A 14,342-nucleotide genomic window follows, 5' to 3' on the forward strand; every position below is an offset into this window, starting at 1 on the left:
CTAATGTCCGACGAAACATGCTAAATGACACATTGTTTCCTTAGCTAGCTAGCTACATGCCAAATGGATTTGCTTACCTTCAAGTATCTGAAAACACATGATCAATTGATGTTTATTGATCACGAAAAGCATGCGGTTTCTTGCTGTATAACTCTGACGATAGAGCTGTGTGGAATAATCTAATCAAATTGTATTGGTCACATACACATGGTTAGCAGATACTAATGCTCGGACCATGCAGTAATATCTAACAAGTAATCTAACAATTTCACAACAACTACCTAATACACACAAGTGTAAAGGAATGAATAAGAATGTGTACATATATCTAACCATTGGTTTTAGCGGAGCTGGGGGTTGTCTTTACCCCTTCCAGCACCCAAATCGAATGCTCAACTCCGTATTGTGATGCTTGATTTAAAACGATCTCGACATGGGCAGGGTATATTGAAATTAAATAACGTAGTACCAGCTGTTTTTGCGGACATCACTGTAGTACTGTATTTACTATTGTACTCTACAGTATACTACAACAAGTATTACACATGATCCAGCGATACTACAGTGTTGTTTATGGTATTCTACAGTATAATACATTTTATTATAGAATTCCATAGTAAGTGCTGTAATATTCTACAGAAAACAGTAGTATTTTTTTCATGTGGGAAGGGCAAGTACCAACCACATGTTGTCTGGGGAAGGCTTTTCAGTGGGCGATTTCATGTTGAGTGACCCTGTGTCACGGGTGGGCCGGGTTTGCTCATTTTCGACCATTCCATTGATCATCCAAAGGAGAGGTCTCCGACCGGCCGTGGTCACCGGGCCATGGAAAGCGAACTCGACAAGTCTTTATCCCAGAGAACAAGGTGCCACCACGTCGTAATAGGATGAAAGAGCCACTGTCATCCAAAACCCAACCGTTGTGATGCACTCAGGTTCCAGACTCAGTTTTGGACGAGACTGACTTTATGACCCAAATTATTCTATTTGCACTTTGTAGTCAATTTTGACGCTCATGTTTTTGACTAATAACTATGACACATCGTTTTCAAAAGGAAAACCTTTAAAAAAAACAGCTTTTCAGAAAGCAGAAGTTTTGTCTCTTTAGTTTCTTCCATAATGGCTAGAGTAGGTATCTTAAGAGAAACTATTGGCTTGTGTACTGCTACTGTATTTCTCTATTGTTGAAGCGGGCTACTCCTGTTTGTTTGGTGTCCCTTATCACAGGTCTGAGAGAGGGCTGGTGTTTGTGTATGATTCTGGGTCAGGGGTCAGGTGTCGGGGCCAGGGCCAGGGCCAGGGCATGCTTCTACACCTGCATTGCTTGCTGTTTGGGGTTTTAGGCTGGGTTTCTGTACAGCACTTTGAGATATCAGCTGATGTACGAAGGGCTATATAAATACATTTGATTTGATTTGATGTATGCAGCGAGCTGTCGGAGATGTTTTCGTTGTGACAGTTTCCTCCGTGGGGCTCAGAGACAGTGATACCCCTCCCCCCCTCTCTCTGACCCTCTGTTCCTCTGACATGATTTATGATTCCAGGCTGTTCTTTCAAGGTCGGCTACATAAACATGCCAACTCCCTCCCTCATTCTCCCTCCCTCCCTCATCCTCCCTCCCTCATCCTCCCTCCCTCATCCTCCCTGCCTCATCCTCCCTCCCTCATCCTCCCTGCCTCATCCTCCCTCCCTCATCCTCCCTGCCTCATCCTCCCTCCCTCATCCTCCCTCCCTCATCCTCCCTCCCTCATCCTCCCTGCCTCATCCTCCCTCCCTCATCCTCCCTGCCTCATCCTATCTCCCTCCCTCCCTCATCCTCCCTCCCTCATCCTCCCTGCCTCATCCTATCTCCATCATCCTCCCTGCCTCATCCTCCCTCCCTCATCCTCCCTCCCTCATCCTCCCTCCCTCATCCGTCCTGCCTCATCCTCCCTGCCTCATCCTCCCTCCCTCATCCGTCCTGCCTCATCCTCCCTGCCTCATCCTATCTCCCTCCCTCCCTCCTTCATCCATCCTCTCTCCTTCCTTCCTCCCTCCTTCGGGCTCTCTCCCAAACTCTCCCTCTCTCATCAATCTGATGCCTATTTTAAAACAGTCAGGGAGAGGGACGTACAGGCTGGACATGGCCTGTAAGGTCTACTGTGTTCACCCTGCCTAGGTAAGGGAGGGGCTTTCTGTCTTCTGGGGACACGATTAGAGGTGTTTGTTGACATCCCTAGAGTTTCGGATATACGATCAAATAACTTACTTTATACTTGCTATGGTATATTGTGGGCCTGTAGGTTGATTTCTTTAGAAATACTTTCTTTATCTCTCTCACTCTCTCTGTCTCTCTCAGTTCAATTCAATTCAAAGGGCTTTAATCGCATGGAAAACATGTTTACATTGCCAAAGGGAGTGAAATAGACAAGAAACAAAAGGGAAATAAACAAGGGAAATAATCAAAAATATCAGTAAACATTACACAAACAATAGTTTTAAAATAATAGACACACTTCAGATGTTATATTATTGGCAATGTTTTAAACATTTGCAAATATATGAAAGTGAATATAAATAAACAGATGATGAATGCAGGATGCTGGATGAAGTAATCTCCTCTCCTACTTCTTTCTCCTCTCCTCTCCTCTCCTCTCCTCTCCTCTCTTCTCTCCACTTATTTCTTCTTATTTTCTCTCATCTTCTCTTCTTCTCTCCTCTTCTCTCCTCTCTTCTTCTCTCCACTTATTTCTTCTTATTTTCTCTCATCTTCTCTTCTTCTCTCCTCTTCTCTCCTCTCTTCTTCTCTCCACTTATTTCTTCTTATTTTCTCTCATCTTCTCTTCTTCTCTCCTCTTCTCTCCTCTCTTCTTCTCTCCACTTATTTCTTCTTATTTTCTCTCATCTTCTCTTCTTCTCTCCTCTCCTACTTCTCTTCTCTTCTCTCTCCTCTTATCTTCTCTCCTCTTCTCTTCTCTCTTCTTCTCTCCTCTTCTCTCCTCTCCTACTTCTCTCCTCTTCTCTTCTCTCTCCTCTTATCTTCTCTCCTCTTCTCTTCTCCCTTCTTCTCTCATGTTCTCCTATTCTCTCCTCTTCTCCTCTTTTCTCCTCTTCTCCTCTCTTATTCTCTTCTCTCCTTTTCTCCTCTCTTCTTCTCTTCTCTCTCCTCTCATTTCCTCTTCTCTTCTCATTCTCTCCATCCCTAGATCACATGTTAAATATGTTCCTTGCTGGATCTCTCCCTATCTCCTACCTAGCATTGCTCCCTCCATCTTCTCCTCACTCACAATTTTAACCCTCTCATTTTTTTCCCATTGATCTCCCTCGCTGTTTGTCTCTCTCTTCCCTCCTTCTATCCCTTCTATTCCTTCTCACGCTCTTCCTCCATCCCTCCATCCCTCCACTGAGTCTGTAATCTTTTTAACATGGGGAGAGAACTCATTGTTCATTAAACAGAAAACCTATTAGCCAGCCTGGTAGAGGCCTAACTGTCCTGGGGCATTGTTTGTTTTGGCTCTGTCCACTCTGCTGGAAGCTGCTGAATTTACCATTGACATAATGTGTGTATTATAACTAGGAGAAACACACACAGACACACACACACACACGCAAACACACACGCTGGCACATACACACACACACACACACACGCTGGCACATACACACACAAGCTGGCACATACACACACGCTGGCATATATACACACTCACACACTGGCACATACACATACACACACACACACGCGCTGGCACATATACACACACACACACACACACACACACACACACACTGGCACATACATACATACACACACACACACATACACACACAGACTGGTACATGAACGAGCATGCAAGCATACACACTTACGAGGAGACACACGCGTCCACACACACACACACACACACACACACACATCCTAAACTGCCAGCTGGCCCCAAAGCCTAATCATTAGTGACATCATATTTAATCTCAGAGACTATACCAAGGCAGGATAGGAATGTGACAGTCTATTTATTCTCAGAGACCTTACCAAGGCAGGATAGGAATGTGACAGTCTATTTATTCTCAGAGACTATACCAAGGCAGGATAGGAATGTGACAGTCTATTTAATCTCAGAGACTATACCAAGGCAGGATAGGAATGTGACAGTCTATTTATTCTCAGAGACTATACCAAGGCAGGATAGGAATGTGACAGTCTATTTAATCTCAGAGACTATACCAAGGCAGGATAGGAATGTGACAGTCTATTTAATCTCAGAGACTATACCAAGGCAGGATAGGAATGTGACAGTCTATTTAATCTCAGAGACTATACGAAGGCAGGTGATAGAAACACAATCAAGTGTTGATAATGAAAATATTAACCAACAATTTGTATTTTGCATAGAAGTGATGTCTGTAGCATTTACTTTTAAATTGTTCAAAAACAACAATCAATATTGATGCCCCGTGTGAGGAATGTTAAAGGGAATTTCCAGATCTTTGAGTACAGTAATACATTTTTTATGAATAAGAGAAAATGTTGTCGGAACCTGATCCCGCCTCCTAAATAGAGAGCCAAATCAGCCACTGTTGTCTTCTCTCTGTCTTCCCTCTGTCTTCTCTCTGTCTTCTCTCTGTCTCTATCTGTCTTCTCTCTGTCTTCACTCTGTCTTCTATCTGTCTTCTCTCTGTCTTCTCTCTGTCTCTATCTGTCTCTCTCTGTCTTCTCTCTTTGTCTCTATCTGTCTTCTCTCTGTCTTCTCTCTGTCTCTATCTGTCTCTATCTGTCTCTCTCTGTCTTCTCTCTTTGTCTCTATCTGTCTTCTCTCTGTCTCTCTCCCCGGTAATTCATAAGCCAATGTCTTCTGTCTTCTCTCTGTCTTCTCTCTGTCTCTATCTGTCTTCTCTCTGTCTCCGCTCTGTCTTCTCTCTGTCTCTGTCTCTCTCTGTCTCTATCTTTCTCTCTCTATCTGTCTCTCTATGTCTTCTCTCTTTGTCTCTCTCTGTCTTCTATTTGTCCATATCTGTCTTCTCTCTGTCTTCTCTCTGTCTCTCTGTCTCTGTCTCTCTGTCTCTGTCTTCTCTCTGTCTTCTCTCTGTCTTCTCTCGGTCTCCTCTCTGTCTCTCTCTGTCTTCTCTCTGTCTCTATCTGTCTTCTCTCTGTCTTCTCTTTGTCTTCTCTCTCTGTCTTCTGTCTCTATCTGTCTTCTCTCTGTCTTCTCTCTGTCTTCTCTCTGTCTTCTCTCTGTCTTCTCTCTGTCTCTATCTGTCTTCTCTCTGTCTCTATCTGTCTTCTCTCTGTCTTCCCTCTGTCTCTCTCTGTCTCTATCTGTCTCTCTCTGTCTTCTCTCTTTGTCTCTCTCTGTCTTCTCTCTGTCTCTATCCCCGGTAATTCATAAGCCAATATCTTCTCTCTGTCTCTATCGGTCTTCTCTCTGTCTTCTATCGGTCTTCTCTCTGTCTCTCTCTGTCTCTCTCTGTCTTCTCTCTGTCTCTATCTGTCTTCTCTCTGTCTCTATCTGTCTTCTCTCTGTCCCTGTCTCTCTCTGTATCTATCTGTCTTCTCTCTGTCTCTGTCTCTATCTGTCTCTCTGTCTCTATCTGTCTTCTCTCGGTCTCTATCTGTCTTCTCTCTGTCTCTCTCTGTCTTCTCTCTGTCTCTGTCTCTGTCTCTATCTGTCTTCTCTCTGTCTCTGTCTCGGTCTCTCTCTGTCTCTGTCTCTGTCTCTCTCTGTCTCTCTCTGTCTCTATCTGTCTTCTCTCTTTCTCTATCTGTCTTCTCTCTGTCTTCTCTCTGTCTCTGTCTCTCTCTGTCCATATCTGTCTTCTCTCTGTCTCTATCCCCAGTAATTCATAAGCCACTGTCTTCTCTCTGTCTCTATCCCGAGTAATTCATAAGCCACTGTCTTCTCTCTGTCTCTATCCCCAGTAATTCATAGGCCACTGTCTTCTCTCTGTCTCTGTCCCCAGTAATTCATAGGCCTCTGTGAGTGAGTGTTTTCTTGCCCCACTCTTCCGCCAAGGCACCTGCAAGTTCCCGGACATTTCTGGGGGGAATGGCCCTAACCCTCACCTTCCGATCCAACAGGTCCCAGACGTGCTCAATGGGATTGAGATCCGGGCTCTTCACTGGCAATGGCAGAACACTGACATTCCTGTCTTGCAGGAAATCACGCACAGAACGAGCAGTATGACTGGTGGCATTGTCATGCTGGAGGGTCATGTCAGGATGAGCCTGCAGGAAGGGTACCAGATGAGGGAGGAGGATGTCTTCCCTGTAACGCACAGCATTGAGATTGCCTGCAATGACAACAAGCTCAGTCCGATGATGCTTTGACACACCGCCCCAGATCATGACAGACCCTCCACCTCCAAATTGATCCCGCTCCAGAGTACAGGCCTCGGTGTTATGCTCATTCCTTCGACGATAAACGCGAATCCGACCATCACCCTTGGTAAGACAAAACCGCGACTCGTCAGTGAAGAGCACTTTTTGCCAGTCCTGTCTGGTCCAGCGACGGTGGGTTTGTGCCCATAGGCAACGTTGTCTGGTGAGGACCTGCCTTACAACAGGCCTACAAGCCCTCAGTCCAGCTTCGCTCAGCCTACTGCGGACAGTCTGAGCACTAATGGAGGGATTGTGCGTTCCTGCTGTAACTCGGGCAGTTGTTGTTGCCATCCTGTTCCTGTCCCGCAGGTGTGATGTTCGGATGTACCGATCCTGTGCAGGTGTTACACGTGGTCTGCCACTGTGAGGACGATAAGGTTGTCCATCCTGTACCTGTCCAGCAGGTGTGATGTTCGGATGTACCGATCCTGTGCAGGTGTTATTACACGTGGTCTGCCACTGCGAGGACAATCAGCTGTCCATCCTGTCTCCCTGTAGCGCTGTCTTAGGCGTCTCACAGTACGGACATGGCAACTTATTGCCCTGGCCACATCTGCAGTCCTCATGCTTCCTTGCATCATGCCTAAGGCACATTCATGCAGATGAACAGGGACCCTGGGCATCTTTCTTTTGGTGTTTTTCAGAGTCAGTAGGAAGGCCTCTTTAGAGTCCTAAGTTTTCATAACTGTGACCTTAATTGCCTACCGTCTGTAAGATTAGTGTCTTAACGACCGTTCCACAGGTGCATGTTCATTAATTGTTTATGGTTCATTGAACAAGCATGGGAAACAGTGTTTAAACCCTTTACAATGAAGATCTGTGAAGTTATTTGGATTTTTATGAATTATCTTTGAAAGACAGGGTCCTGAAACAGGGACGTTTCTTTTTTTGCTGAGTTTATGTACAATGCATTCGGAAAGTATTCAGACCCCTTCACTTTTTCCTCATTTTGTTACATTACAACCTGAGTCACTTCAAACTGACAATGTGAACAAGGCTTTAAATACATCCCCCCCCTCTCATCCCTCCATCTCAGAGTACGAGGAGGAGGAGTGGAGTGACTGGTCGCCATGCAGCGTCACCTGCGGCAATGGCAACCAGAAGCGTATCCGTTCCTGTGGTTACGCATGCACAGCGACCGAGTCCCGGACCTGCGACCTGGACAGATGCCCAGGTGAGATAGAAACCTGGGTGATGTCATCAATAATTCCCTGGGTGATGTCATCAATAATACCCTGGGTGATGTCATCAATAATACACTGGGTGATGTCATCTTAATGGCCTGGGTGACGTCATCAATAATGGCTGTGTCTCTGGTTGTGTCCCAGTAGTTCCAAATAGCATCTGTCTCCTTTCCTTCATGATCACTGATGCCAAAGGACTTCATAAGTGTTGAAGCAATAATTACCGGTCAGTTGCTTGTGTGTCTTGTACAGTGATCGTACCAGTAGGCTCTTCCTGATGGGTCAGCCTGATGCTTCCCATACAAGGCTCTTTATATCAGTGGAATGTGCTCAGTGCAAATGGGACTTGGATGCAGTCCAGCTGGGACTCCTGTGTTGAGTAGTGAGCTGCCTGCTTGTTGCTCCCCTGAGAAGTCCTGGTGTGTACACAGCTCTATGGCTGTTTCGCTTCCCTCAATGGAGGCTTGTACCACAGAGCTGGAGGGTAGAGGAGATTGTGTGTGTGTGGGCACAGATATTCACGCCAGTCATATATCCACAGCTAATCATCAAATAAAAAAATATAAGTTCATTGGTCGCGTACACAAATTTACAGATAATATCCCAGTTGCAACGAAATGATTGTGTTTCTAGCTCCAACAGTAATACCTAGCTAAATGCTTGTGTTTCTAGCTCCAACAGTAATACCTAGCTAAATGCTTGTGTTTCCAGCTCCAACAGTAATACCTAGCTAAATGCTTGTGTTTCCAGCTCCAACAGTAATACCTAGCTAAATGCTTGTGTCTCCAGCTCCAACAGTAATACCTAGCTAAATGCTTGTGTTTCCAGCTCCAACAGTAATACCTAGCTAAATGCTTGTGTTTCTAGCTCCAACAGTAATACCTAGCTAAATGCTTGTGTCTCCAGCTCCAACAGTAATACCTAGCTAAATGCTTGTGTTTCCAGCTCCAGCAGTGCATTAATTACCTAGCAAGTTAAAAATCTATACACACGAAATCCAGAAAAATACAACAACAAAAAAATATATGTAAACATTATTATAGTGACCAGTGTTCCATGACTCTATGTACATTGGGCAGCAGTCTGTAAGGTGCAGGGTAGAGTGCCAGGTGGTAGCCGGCTAGTAACAGTGACTAATGTTCAGGGCAGGGTACTGGGCGGATGCTGGCTAGTGGTGACTGTTTAACAGCTACCCACTGAAACAATTTTTTTTTTCTTTTTGTGGTATCTTGTGCTATTCATTCAGCAGGTTTCATATTGTCTCTTTCCCCTCTCTTTCTGTAGATGACCTCCTAGCAGTTACTGAGCTGATGCCTCTGGAGAAAACCAATGGCACTGACTCCCTTGACACAAGTACGTTTGTTGCATTGTGTATATGACAAGTGTGTGCGTGTGTGCGTGTGTGCGTGTGTGCGTCTGTAGTCAACAGGGCCTGTTGTAGTATTTAGGGGGCCTTCATGGTCTGTTCCGTTTAGGATGGTTTAAACTGCTCTACTGGGGCTCCAATCATAGAGGGACTGTGGGAGTCAGAAACCCCCTTCCCCTTCACCTCGTTAAGGATTGCTCAACCAAGAGTGTTGCACAGCCAATGGAAAACCTGACTGTTCCTCCAAGAAATTCTTGAATTGTTTCTTTAGTTTGTCTTTTAGTGCCCCCGCTGATAGCTCTCTCCACTCCGGGCAATCATATCAAAGAATGAAACTATCGGAAACATAACGAGAAAAAGTGTCTTTCCCCAATCCTCTATTGAACATACACTGTACATTCTTATAATGAATAGGTTCAAATTTGAACACAGCCTATAACATAGATTGTATTATTTGGCAGCGAGTACGGACGTGGCTGAGTCTTCAACCCGCTCTTGTTTGAGTTCTGTTGTCTTTGAGAGCTTTGCACTCCCCCCGGTTAAAGTAAAGGGTTTTAAGGTGCTGAAATTCACTCCTTTATGCTTGGAAAGTCTCTCTCTCTCTCTCTCTCTCTCTCTCTCTCTCTCTCTCTCTCTCTCTCTCTCTCTCTCTCTCTCTCTCTCTCTCTCTCTCTCTCTCTCTCTCTCTCTCTCTCTCTCTCTCTCTCTCTCTCTCTCTCTCTCTCTCTCTCTCTCTCTCTCTCTCTCTCTCTCTCTCTCTCTCTCTCTCTCTCTCTCTCTCTCTCTCTCTCTCTCTCTCTCTCTCTCTCTCTCTCTCTCTCTCTGGTTTCCTCAAGCTAATCAATGCTGTCTTCACGTATTATCCTTTTGTCAAGTTGGCTGGATGTCCTGTGGGTGGTGGACCCTTCTTGATACACATGGGAAACTGTTGAGTGTGAAACCCCCTCCAGCAACGTTGCAGTTCTTGACACAAACTGGTGCGCCTGGCACCTTCTACCATACCCCATTCAAAGGCACTTAAATCTGTTATCCTGTCCATACACCCTCTGAATGGCACACATACACAACCATGTTTAAAAATTGGTGTGTAGCCCTTTCCTGCAGTCAAATAACCTAGTGGCCTCATGGGTGGAATGTTACCTGCCGGGGTAGCCTAGTGGTTAGAGCATTGGACGAGTAACTGAAAGGTTGCAGGATCAAATCCCTGAGCTGACTAGGTAAAAATCTGTCCTTCTGCCCCCGAACAAGGCAGTTAACCCATCATCATTTAAAATAAGACCTTGTTCTCATCTGACTTGCCTAGTTAAATTATTCCCGCCAAAAATCCAGTGTTGCTATGTCAAACAGCTTAGTTATATTTCAGTGGTCTGTGATGTACAGTACTGGTCAATATTTATATTTGAGATTCTACAAATAGCCACCCTTTGCCTTTGATGACAGCTTTGAAACACTCTTAGCACTCTCTCAACCAGTTTCATGAGGTAGTCACCTGGAATGCATTTTAATGAACAGGTGTGCCTTGTTAAAAGTTGATTTGTGGAATTTCTTTCCTTCTTTAATGCGTTTGAGCCAATCAGTTGTGATGTGACAAGGTAGGAGTGGTAACAGAAGATAGCCCTATTTAGTAAGAGACCAAGTCCATATTATGGCAAGAACAGCTCAAATAAGCAAAGAGAAACGACAGTCCATCATTACTTTATGACATGAAGGTCAGTCAATATGGATAATTTCAAGAACTTTGAAAGTTTCTTCAAGTGCAGTTGCAAAAACCATCAAGCACTATGATGAAACTGGCTCTCATGAGGATCGCCACAGGAAAGGAAGACCCAGAGTTACCTCTGCTGCAGAGGATAAGTTCGTTAGTGTCACCAGCCTCAGAAATTGCAGCCCAAATAAATGTTTTGCATAGTTCAAGTAACAGACACATCTCAACATCAACTGTTCAGAGGAGACCGCGTGAATCAGTCCTTCATGGTCAAATTGCTGCAAAGAAACCACTACTAAAGGACACCAATAATAAGAAGATATTTGCTTGGAGCAAGAAACACGAGCAATGGACATTAGACTGGTGGAAATCTGTCCTTTGGTCTAAATTGTTTATTTTTGGTTCCAACCGCCGTGTCTTTATGTGACGCAGAATAGGTGAACGAATGATCTCCGCATGTGTGGTTCCCACCGTGAAGCATGGAGGAGGTGGTGTGATGGTGTGGGGGTGCTTTGCTGATGACACTGTCAGTGATTTATTTAGAATTCAAGGCACATTTAACCAACATGGCTACCACAGTATTCTGCAGTGATACGCCATCCCACCTGGTTTGAGTTTAGTGGGACTATCATTTGTTTTTCAACAGGACAATGACCCAACACACCTCCAGGCTGTGTAAGGTCTATTTGATCAAGAAGGAGAGTGATGGAGTGCTGCATCAGTTGACCTGGCCTCCACAATCAACCCAGTTGGGATGAGTTGGACCGCAGAGTGAAGGAAAAGCAGCCAACAAGTGCTCAGCATATGTGGGAACTTCTTCAAGACGGTTGGAAAAGCATTCCAGGTAAAGCTGGTTGAGAGAATGCCAAGAGTGTGCAAAGCTGTCATCAAGGCAAAGGGTGGCAACTTTGAAGAATCTAAAATACAACATATTTTTTGATTTGTTTTACACTTTTTTGGTTACTACATGATTACATGTGTGTCATTTCATAGTTTTGATGTCTTCCCTATAATTCTACAATGTAGAAAATAGTTTTAAAAAATAAAGAAAAACCTTTGAATGAGTCGGTGTGTTCAAACTTTTGACTGGTACTGTATATAAAATGTAATATTGGGATTAAAACTCAAAATGGAATACATTTCAACTCTATATCTGACATGGTACAGGTGTCTTCTTTTTTTTTAAAACCCATAACCATGTGTATGAGGTGTATACTTTTTTGTTTCAAAGTAGATTTGTTTAAGACTACCAAGAAACGCTCTGTGTGCCCCTGAATTAACCCACTAGAGTAAAAGTTTAACCTGTATCCTCCCCTTCATCTACACTGATTAGAGTGGATTCAACAGGTGACAGGGACCTGTCGTGGAATATCTAATCAATATCTAGCTAATCAAAGGGAAGAAAGACGGCAGATTCTTTCAAACAACACTTTATTATTATAAGATATAAGATGCAAAAATGGAGAATCAACTATCCACTCAACAGTGCATAGTTGAAAACCTCAACGAACTGTGCCGGTTCAATGCTTGTAGAGAGAAAACACACACAACCCCTTTCTGAAAACATGGCAGTCAGTAGGTATTGTGTAAAAGGTAATTAGTTGTATGTGCAGATTTAAGATAACACAAGGTTGATTGCCCGAGGGCTCAAGCATCTAACTGTTGTTCACGACAGCAAAGCACTATAATGGGCTCCTTTCTGCAAGTTTCCATACATGCGACTTCCTGTAGATAGTAAACCCACAGGATGTCACCTGCCGAGGTCGCACCCAAGCGGACCTTTAGCTATACGCCCAGTCTGATGACTCAGTCCCACAAAGACACGTCTGTCTCAGGTTAGAAAAAACACTAACATGTAACGAGAGACAATTCTTTAAACGGTCAAATATGGGATAGCTTAATTAATAATGTCATTCTTCACAATAGATCATCGCTTTCACCTGGATTCATCTGGTCAGTTTATTTAATGCAAAGTGCAGGTGTTCTTAATGTTTTGTACACTCAGTGTATATGATTGATTCCTGCTGTATATGATTGACTCCTACATGATTGACTCCTACATGATTGACTCCTACATGATTGACTCCTACATGATTGACTCCTACATGATTGACTGCTATATGATTGACTTCTACATGATTGACTCCTATATGATTGACTCCTATATGATTGACTCCTACATGATTGACTCCTATATGATTGACTCCTACATGATTGACTCCTACATGATTGACTCCTACATGATTGACTCCTATATGATTGACTCCTACATGATTGACTCCTATATGATTGACTCCTACATGATTGACTCCTATATGATTGACTCCTATATGATTGACTCCTACATGATTGACTCCTATACGATTTCTCTCCTCCCCAGATGTGGACAGCTGTGACAAGTGGCTGAGCTGTAAGAACGACTTCCTCCAGAAGTACCTCCATAAGGTGCTGACCGAACTACCCAGCTGCCCCTGCTCCTACCCGTCCGAGGCCGTCTACAACGCCGTCCACATCTTCGACAAGACGCTGCGTAAGACCTACCGCTGGCGCGACGCCTCCGGCCCCAGAGAACGCCTGGACATTTACAAGCCTTCCGCTCGCTTCTGCACGCGCTCCATGATCTCCTCCAATAGCACCACCCTGGCCGCGCAGCACTGTTGCTACGACGACCACACGAAGCTTATCACGCGGGGTAAAGGGGCGGGCGCTCCGAACCTCATCAGTACGGAGTTCTCGCCGGAGCTGCATTACAAAGTGGACGTGCTGCCCTGGATCCTGTGTAACGGGGACTGGAGCCGCTTCCACTCGGTGAGGCCACCCAACAACGGGCTGCTGTGTCCCGACAACCCACACGAGGAGGTGCATCAGGCTCAACTGGAGGAGGCCAGGGAGTACTGATGGGGAGGAGAACTAAGAAGTTGATGGGGGAAGAGCTGGAAAGAGGGGGTAGAGAGAGCCACATGGTCCCCAATTATGTCTGGATTTCAGCATAGACCACATACTGAATATGTAGCGTTAACTATCAGTTGGTTTGGGGAGAAAAGGACTCCTGGATGTCCCATCTCTAGCTCCTCCTTATTCAGTGTTCGGTCACATTGAGGCACGGAGTTTATTAATGAATGAAATTGGACATTTCTCCAATCAGGGAAGCCGGCAACCAGCCATCCAAAATGGAGTGAAGTTGAGCTCCTCTCTTGCAGTGGAGTACTCTGACGTGGGAAAACGATGTGAACGCCCGTCTTAGTGCTGTGTTATTAGGACATCTTCACCATCAAGCACTTCACTCCTTAAATAATTCTAACGTGCTGCTGATATATTGCTTGTGAAAGTCCAGATTTTGGAGTTTCTGAGGCTTAATACACTCTTCAATCAGAAGAAACAACACTGGTTTGTGAACGTTAGGAACAGTTGGAGAAGATGACATGGTTCTAGTTATCCTCTTACCACCAAGCCCCCCACCCTCCACTTTTATTTTACAGGGGGATGGGTACAGGGGGATGGGTACAGGGGGATGGGTACAGGAGGATGGGTACAGGGAGATGGGTACAGGGGGATGGGTACAGGAGGAGGGGTACAGGAGGATGGGTACAGGGGGATGGGTACAGGGGGATGGGTACAGGAGGATGTGTACAGGGGGATGGGTACAGGGGGATGGGTGCAGATATATGGGTACAGATATATGGGTACAGGGGATGGGTACAGGGGGATGGGTACAGGGGGGTGGGTACAGAT

At 44.9% G+C, this 14,342-nt stretch overlaps 1 protein-coding gene across 1 annotated transcript in view; it reads left to right on the forward strand.

Moving 5' to 3' along the window:
• The window catches only part of LOC110504251 (isthmin-2-like), a 32,398-nt gene extending 18,319 nt beyond the window's left edge, over positions 1–14,079 (forward strand). The window contains exons 5-7 of the mRNA XM_090219336.1: positions 7,392–7,529; positions 8,824–8,892; positions 12,991–14,079. Coding sequence (XP_090075462.1) covers positions 7,392–7,529; positions 8,824–8,892; positions 12,991–13,508 — 725 coding nt within the window. The 3' untranslated portion in view covers positions 13,509–14,079. The remainder of the gene's footprint in view (positions 1–7,391; positions 7,530–8,823; positions 8,893–12,990) is intronic.
• The last annotated feature ends 263 nt before the right edge of the window (positions 14,080–14,342 follow it).

The sequence above is a fragment of the Oncorhynchus mykiss genome, chromosome 25 (genome assembly GCF_057628025.1).
Source record: "Oncorhynchus mykiss isolate SJ-2025 chromosome 25, ASM5762802v1, whole genome shotgun sequence".
Lineage (NCBI taxonomy): Eukaryota > Metazoa > Chordata > Actinopteri > Salmoniformes > Salmonidae > Oncorhynchus > Oncorhynchus mykiss.